General features: G+C 34.6%; 1 protein-coding gene across 1 annotated transcript; it reads right to left on the bottom strand.

Moving 5' to 3' along the window:
• Positions 1-3,402: 3,402 nt before the first annotated feature.
• Positions 3,403-4,221, bottom strand: LOC139848627 (uncharacterized). The gene has a single exon (XM_071838348.1). The coding sequence runs from the start codon at positions 4,219-4,221 to the stop codon at positions 3,403-3,405; it is 819 nt and encodes a 272-aa protein (XP_071694449.1).
• Positions 4,222-8,257: the final 4,036 nt, after the last annotated feature.

Genomic DNA, 8,257 nt, shown 5'->3' with positions numbered 1-8,257 from the left:
TTTTCCGTTATACTAATATAAAGTCCGTTATATGTTTATAACATCTCCCGTTGATACGCGTTTTAAATTATCTCGTTTAGGTAATTCCCGCACCCGAACGAAGGTTGAGGGACTAAACTTGACAAGGGATCAAACCCTTGACTAGGTCAAAGGGTCAAACCCCTTTCACCCATTCATTATCATCTCCATCTCTCTCTCTTTCTCTCTAGCAAGAACACACACCCATTTACCAAATTTATTCAATCATCATCTAAATTAGATCTAGGAGGCTTACAACAAAATAAACTACATATTTGTGATCCTCTCTTCATCCTCTACATTTTGATACCAATATCATCAAGTTTGGGTAACATTTCTAAAACTCTAGATTTCTTTAAATTCGTGTTCTTGACTTATAAAGTTGTTAATTAGTGTCTATGGCTCATCGTGATGTCGTGTATGTAATTTGTATGCTCGATTCGTTGTTTTTGGTGTAACTAGTTCATTATGAAAATTTGCTTGCTAAATCTTTGATTTTGAATGATCAAATGTTGTTAGATTGTTAAAGTGCATGTTTTAAAAGTGTTACTAGTATCATTAGCTTCGTTTTGATGTATAGGTTGATTAAGGAAACTCCAAGAACATGATTAGTGATTTTGTGAACTTGGATTAGGGTTTGATAAGCTTTAGATGAACTTTTGATGCACCAAATGCTATGAAATATTGTAGATAAGAATTTTGTTGCAATGTGTGTATGATTACCTTCGAAACGGCATATCATACATGTAAATTGGTTGCCCGAATCATAAAATGCGTTTTAGAACTTGAAACTTTGATTATGAACGTTTAATGCGGTTTTTGGTTGTTGTTAGTGATGAATTGCTTGATGAAATGTGCTTAGTTGTTTTCCTTGTCAAATTACCTTTCTAATGATATAGGTTATGCGTTTTAAGTGTTTTCGGTGCATGAAATGTGTTATATTGTATTTTGGTTCGTGACTTGGACCATTTTTTTCTGCAAACTGCATGATTCCCAGGTATTGCGCGCCGCGCATTTACCCGCGCGCCGCACAGAATCAGAGATCCCAGATGTTTGCCTTCTTGGTTGAGTTCTGACCAGAAATTGCACTTGGGTGCGCGCCGCGCAAAAGCCCCAGGCCACTCTCTTTTGTTTTTAAATGTCACAAAAATGTTTCCGCTTAGCTAAAACTCCGTTTAACATGAAACTTGACTATTAGGCTCTTATATGACTTCTCGTCTTGGGAAAATTGTCGGATACCCGACCCGACCCCGTTGACTTTGACTTTGACCAAGTTTGACTTTTAGTCAAACTTAACCAAACGATTATACAATCGTTCTAACATACTTAACTACTTGTATCGTGCATGAAACTTGACAAATTGATTCACATGCTATATTAATCGAGTCGTAACGAGCCATAGGACTAATTGAACATCTTTGACCAATCGTGACTATCGTTATTGATACAACCTATTTGTTTAGGTCAAGACTAGCATTGTTCTTTGCACACATTTACTTGTTGAAGTACTTTACTACTCGTGCATTCAAGGTGAGATCATAGTCCCACTCTTACTCTTTTTGAACTTACATTTGGGATGAGAAAACATAAACATTTCTTTTACTAAGTGAACACAAGTACAGGAAAACAAACATTCTACATACGAGTTTAGAACAAAATCCTCAATTCGATTATCATTAGTTACACTTGCCGGGTGTAAGCGAGAACTTATGTTGTATGGATCCATATGGGTTTGACAAACCCTCATTCAAACGGTTCGCTACCGTTTACGAATGAAATATATTTTCGAGAAACAGTGTATGTTCTAGCACTAAGTGATGGGGTTCAATGGAAGGAAATGTTAAGCATTGATAATTGGGTGCTCGTGAAACAAACTTTTGGAATGTATTACTATTATTTCATTGATGCAAATCTTGTGGTTCACTTGTACTTACTTACTTAAACCTATGATTTCACCAACGTTTTCGTTGACAGATTTCTATGTTTTTCTCAGGTCCTTGAACGATACATGATACATGCTTCCGCTCATTATTTTGATACTTGCATTGGATGTCGAGTATATATGCATACATGGAGCGTCTTTTGGATACTTTTAAATTGTGTCGCATAAGTTTCATTTGTACTTAAACCTTTGTATCGTAACTTATGGTGGAACTATTCTTGTAAACTTGAACAACCTTTACATTTGAAATGAATGCGACATATCTTTTGGTCAAACGTTGTTTTAAAGACTTATGACCACGTAACGGGACCTAAGTAGACGGCGCCGTCAATGACGATTTGGTCGGGTCGCTACACCTTTCGGGTGAGGATATTGAGACCCTCAGCCGCAATAATGTAGAGAAATGGTGAGATGGGATCTCCCTGTCGAACACCCCTTTCTGGCTTAAATTCACGTGTCGGAGAACCATTTACTAAAACTGAAATTGAAGCTGATGATAAACATGCCATGACCCATTTGATCCATTTCCTCCCAAATCCCAGAATTTTCATTGTTTCCTCGATAAAATTCCACTTAAGGCAATCAAAAGCCTTCTCGAAATCTACCTTGAACAGGAACCCTTTTCTCTTTTCTCTTTTTAATTCATCAATGACTTCATTTGCAATGAGTGCCCCGTCTAGTATATATCTTTCTTTTATGAACGCGCTTTTTTCTACCCCAATAACTTTGTGGATGACTGAAGATAACCTTCTTGACAGAACTTTTGAAATTATCTTGTACATGCCACTGATGAGACTGATAGGCCGAAACTCACTAAGATTTACTGGATTGTTGTTTTTAGGGACTAGGGTAATGAAGGATGTATTACATCCCCGGGAAATTTCCATGTGAGTCCAAAACCAATCAAACAGCTTTATTATATCATCTTTAATTAGCCACCAGAATTTCTTGTAGAATTTGATATTAAACCCGTCTGGCCCCGGTGCTTTCGAACTACAACAGCTATTTATAGCCTCCCAAATTTTCTTTTCACAAAATCTTTCTTCAAGGCTTATGTTATCTTCACTTGTCACCCTACCAATTACAAAATCCATATAACATTCTCCAGTGTCATTACGAGCCTTGAAAATATTCGAGAAGTAACGAAACACTTCCTCCTTTATTTCCTGTGGGTCCTCGAACCAAGTCCCACCTATGGAGATACCTCTGATGTGATTTTTATGCCCCCTTCTTTTGATATAATTGTGAAAGAACTTTGAGTTTTCATCTCCATCTTGCGTCCACTTAATCTTCGCTTTTTGTTTCCACATGTTGGATTAAATTTTTTCTTTTGAAATCCATTGTTTTTTCTCTTCAAGCCACATTAGTCTTTCTTACTCAGATAGCACCCTGGATTCAGCAATCGATTCCCAGTTTGCCGCCGCTTTTGAGTGGTTTAGTATTTATTCCTCCAAATTGTTCAAGACTCGGCTGTGTTTTCTAAGTTCTTCTTTGACATTCTTTAACCTGTTCCTTAATACACAATCTGGTCTGTTGCCAGAAACAGGCATATTCCACGCATTTACAACAATATCAACAGCCCCATCCAAAAGAAGCCACTCATTAAAGACTCGTATGGGCTTCGGGCCGAAGTCTTTAAATCCATTACGCAAGACGATAGGGCAGTGAACAAATAAATGTTTATCCAGAGTGTTGGCAGTGAGATTCGGCCAGAGATGACAAAACTGATCCGATACCAAGAACCTGTCTAACTTACTGAATTTGACCCCATTATCGCAAATACGAGTGAACTTTTTATCTCCAAGTGGAACTTCAATTAGGCAGGTTTTATTAATAAACTGATTGAACAGGTCTGCCCAACTTTGGTTGAAAATCGAATTAAAACGTTCACTTTGGTAATGAACCTCATTAAAGTCGCCACATACTAAACATGGCATGTCCTTGAAATTCAACAATGATTCTAATTTTTCCCAAAATCTGATTTTTCTGCCTGTAGAGTGTGGTCCATAAACATTGACCACAGCAATTTCAGTGTCGCACCCAGCTACATGTCCTTTGATTGCTAGATAAAATCCACCTTTAATAGCTTCTTTCATCTTGAATACTGTAGGATCCCACACCATTATCATTTCGCCCGAGAAAACTTGAGCATATTTCTGTATATACATAAAGTCACCCGAACCCCAGAAAATTTCAAACCAACGATCCTTTAATTGACCACATTTTGTTTCCTGTAAACAAAGTATTACAGGCCTTTCCATGTGACATAAACTCCTCAACCAGTTCAATTTTCCTTCTTGCCCCACTCCACGTATATTTAAAGACAAAACTATCATTTAATAATCAAGAACGATGAGTTGGAGACAGCCATTTATTGCGTGGCCTTCCATCGCACCCCAATCTTTCCACCGAGTTCTCTAATTTTGATGCTTTTTGAAGAATTACTTACCTTGTATGAATCTCTGGATTTGGATTTCCTGCCCAGACTTTTAATCACAGTAGGTTTGGAATTTTTTTTACTCTGAATTGTGGCTGGGAGCCTTTATGAGCGCTTCATGCTAGATGTTTGTGTCATAACCCGTCCTTAACCATAAGAACGAGTTAGATAACGTATGATTTCATTGCGAGGTATTGACCTCTATATGCGACATTTTTAAAAGAACAACTGCATTTATTTTACATTACAAACCATAACTCTTATTTTAATACAAGCTTTAGACAATAAAAAGATGATTATCGTTTAGCGATAATCTTAGACTTACAAACTTTACATGTGATGATAACAATACGATTTCTAGCATATTTTACATTACAATTCCTCGGATATGCAGTTTTGTTTTTGACACAAATATGCGTACACATGATCTTGCTTAAATTCAACATGTTGCAGCGGAAGCTTTTAGTTATCACCTGAGAATAGACATGTTTAAAACGTCAACATAAAGTTGGTTAGATATAGGTTTAATGCCGGCAGCGGTATAAATATAGACCACAAGATTTCATATGTAAACATTTTAATAAAAATATTCTAAGTGGTTGAGCACTTGGTAACCATACTTAACATTTAATCACGTCGCATATTCCCTTTATTATGAAATCTTACTACACCGTACCAAGTGTAGTCACCGAAACGAAGTACTGTGCAACCGTTGAATACTGGTCGTCCAGTCCGGTTGGGGTTGTCAGGCCCGATAGATCTATCAACAGGATTCGCGTTTACAATACCGCTGTAAATAGTAGTTACCAAGCTACAGGGAAGTATGCCAGTGGTACAACTCAACGTAGAATATATTTTTCAGTTACTTGTGTCCATATCGTAAAACATAAAATACATGTATTCTCATCCCGAAATATTTAGAGTTTAAAAGTGGGACTATATACTCACTTTTGCCTTGAAGATATATATATTTTGACTTGGTCTCCGGTTGATATCACGAACCTATCCATATATAATATATCAATATATTTTCATTTTAAACAATCGTCACGTATATATACTTATAATACTTTTAATGTCTTCTTAGTCCGTAGTTAGCAATTCAATTTTAATGGTTCATATTTAGGTGTTTAATAAATAAATAAAACCCCCATCGAAATAAATAAAACCCCCATCGTATTCGTATTGGTCGGGATTAATCTTGACCCATGGTACCTATATTGTCAAGAAGACGTATTGCGTACAATCATGGGATCTTATGATTAATCTTCTCGTATTGTTTACGGGTGATCCTGAAATATATAAAATTAAATTATGAGTACATATATATAAAATATCATGTTATTTTAGAAAGATGTGATTTATTTAATTTTTCTCCAATTATTTTCGTGGCTAAACTAGTTTTGGATATCCGATCTTGTTTTAGTCATAGTTTCTTCGTTACAACTCCGTTTTCGTTGGTTCAACTTGCCACTTCCTTGGATCGAGTCCTTCTTTAAGAATATGAACTGTAAATACCTTAGTTTGTATTCGAAATCACAGGTCATAGGTCAAACTTTGGTGAAACTTATGAAGTTGATCATTTTCCATCATGTAAACAACCTTAAATGATTATTTTTCTAAAAATACTTATACTTTGAGTTGAATCATGAAATTTTTATGTGTTAACATATTCATAGTAAATATCAATTTTCCAGAAAATAAGCCTCCAATTCAAAGTTCAAGATGGTTTTTAATTATCCAACCCAAAACAGCCCCCGGTTGTACTCCGACGACGTAAATTCAGTTTTTAAGGTGTTCTTTGAAAAACCAAGTTTTACCTTGTTAAGTGATAATGCTAAAAACGAACATATATTTCATAGCATTATTCCTCAAGAAAGACAAGCTTTTAGTTGCAATTGTTCTATTTACAAGTGATATTCGTTTAAATAATAAAAGGTGAAGACAAAAGACAGATTCGACGAATTGAAGACGCAAACGACCAAAAAGCTCAAAAGAACAAAAGACAATCAAAGAGGTTCCAATTATTGATAAGAAACGTCTCGAAATTACAATAGTACAAGATTCAAAACGTAAAGTACAAGATATTAAATTGTACGCAAGGACGTTCGAAAATCCAGAACCGGGACCAGAGTCAACTCTCAACGCTCGACGCAACGGACTAAAAATTACAAGTTAACTAGGTATATAAATATAATATAATATATAATTAATTATATTAAGTATATATATATTATATTTATAAATAAAAACCGTCGGCAGAGAAAGACTCCAAGGACTGAGCTGTAAATTCATTCTCCGCGACTCGCGGAGTTTGAAGAGGTTTTCACCGCGAGTCGCGGAGCCCCAAATTTCGACTTTTCCTATAAAAGCAACCGAATTCTGATCACAATTCACAATCTTTTTCTTCTCTTATCATACGTAAACGATATATATATATATATATATATATATATATATATATATATATATATATATATATATATATATAATTTATATTTTAATTTTAATTTTAATTCTAATAATAAGGGTATGTTAGCGAATGTTGTAAGGGTGTAAGTCAAAATTCTGTCCGTGTAACGCTACGCTATTTTTAATCATTGTAAGTTATGTTCAACCTTTTTACATTAATGTCTCGTAGCTAAGTTATTATTATGCTTATTTAAAACGAAGTAATCATGATGTTGGGCTAATTACTAAAATTGGGTAATTGGGCTTTGTACCATAATTGGGGTTTGGACAAAAGAACGACACTTGTGGAAATTAGACTATGGGCTATTAATGGGCTTTATATTTGTTTAACTAAATGATAGTTTGTTAATGTTAATATAAAGATTTACAATTGGGCGTCCTTATAAATTACCATATACACTCGATCGGACACGATGGGCGGGGTATTTATATGTACGAATAATCGTTCATTTAACCGGACACTGGAATGGATTAATAGCCACTAGAATAATTAAAACAGGGGTGAAATTACATTCAAGGGTAATTGGTGTAATTGTTAACAAAGTAGTAAAACCTTGGTTTACACGCAGTCGATAACCTGGTGTATTCATTAAACAAAGTATTAAAACCTTGTTACAATTCGAATCCCCAATTAGTTGGAATATTTAACTTCGGGTATAATAATAATTTGACGAGGACACTCGCACTTTATATTTATGACTGATGGACTGTTATGGACAAAAACCAGACGGACATATTAAATAATCCAGGACAAAGGACAATTAACCCATGGGCATAAAACTAAAATCAACACGTCAAACATCATGATTACGGAAGTTTAAATAAGCATAATTCTTTTATTTCATATTTAATCTCCTTTATTTTATATTTAATTGCACTTCTAATTATCGCATTTTTATTTATTGTTATTTAATCGCACTTTTAATTATCGCAATTTTATTTTATCGCACTTTTATTATTCGCAATTTCATTATCGTTATTTACTTTACGCTTTAAATTAAGTCTTTTATTTATTTAATATTTTACATTAGGTTTTAACTGCGACTAAAGTCTTAAAATCGACAAACCGGTCATTAAACGGTAAAAACCCCCCTCTATAATAATAATATTTCTTATATATATATTTGTATTTTTATAAAAGTAAACTAATATAGCGTTGAGCTTTGTTTAAAGATTTCCCTGTGGAACGAACCGGACTTACTAAAAACTACACTACTGTACGATTAGGTACACTGTCTATAAGTGTTGTAGCAAGGTTTAAGTATATCCATTCTATAAATAAATAAATATCTTGTGTAAAATTGTATCGTATTTAATAGTTTTTCCTAGTAAAATATAAACTATTTCGTATACACCTCGCATAACGCCAAGTATTTTTGGCGCCGCTG

This window comes from Rutidosis leptorrhynchoides, chromosome 5, assembly GCF_046630445.1.
Source record: "Rutidosis leptorrhynchoides isolate AG116_Rl617_1_P2 chromosome 5, CSIRO_AGI_Rlap_v1, whole genome shotgun sequence".
Classification (NCBI taxonomy): Eukaryota; Viridiplantae; Streptophyta; class Magnoliopsida; order Asterales; family Asteraceae; genus Rutidosis; species Rutidosis leptorrhynchoides.
This window is presented reverse-complemented; position numbering and strand designations above follow the sequence as displayed.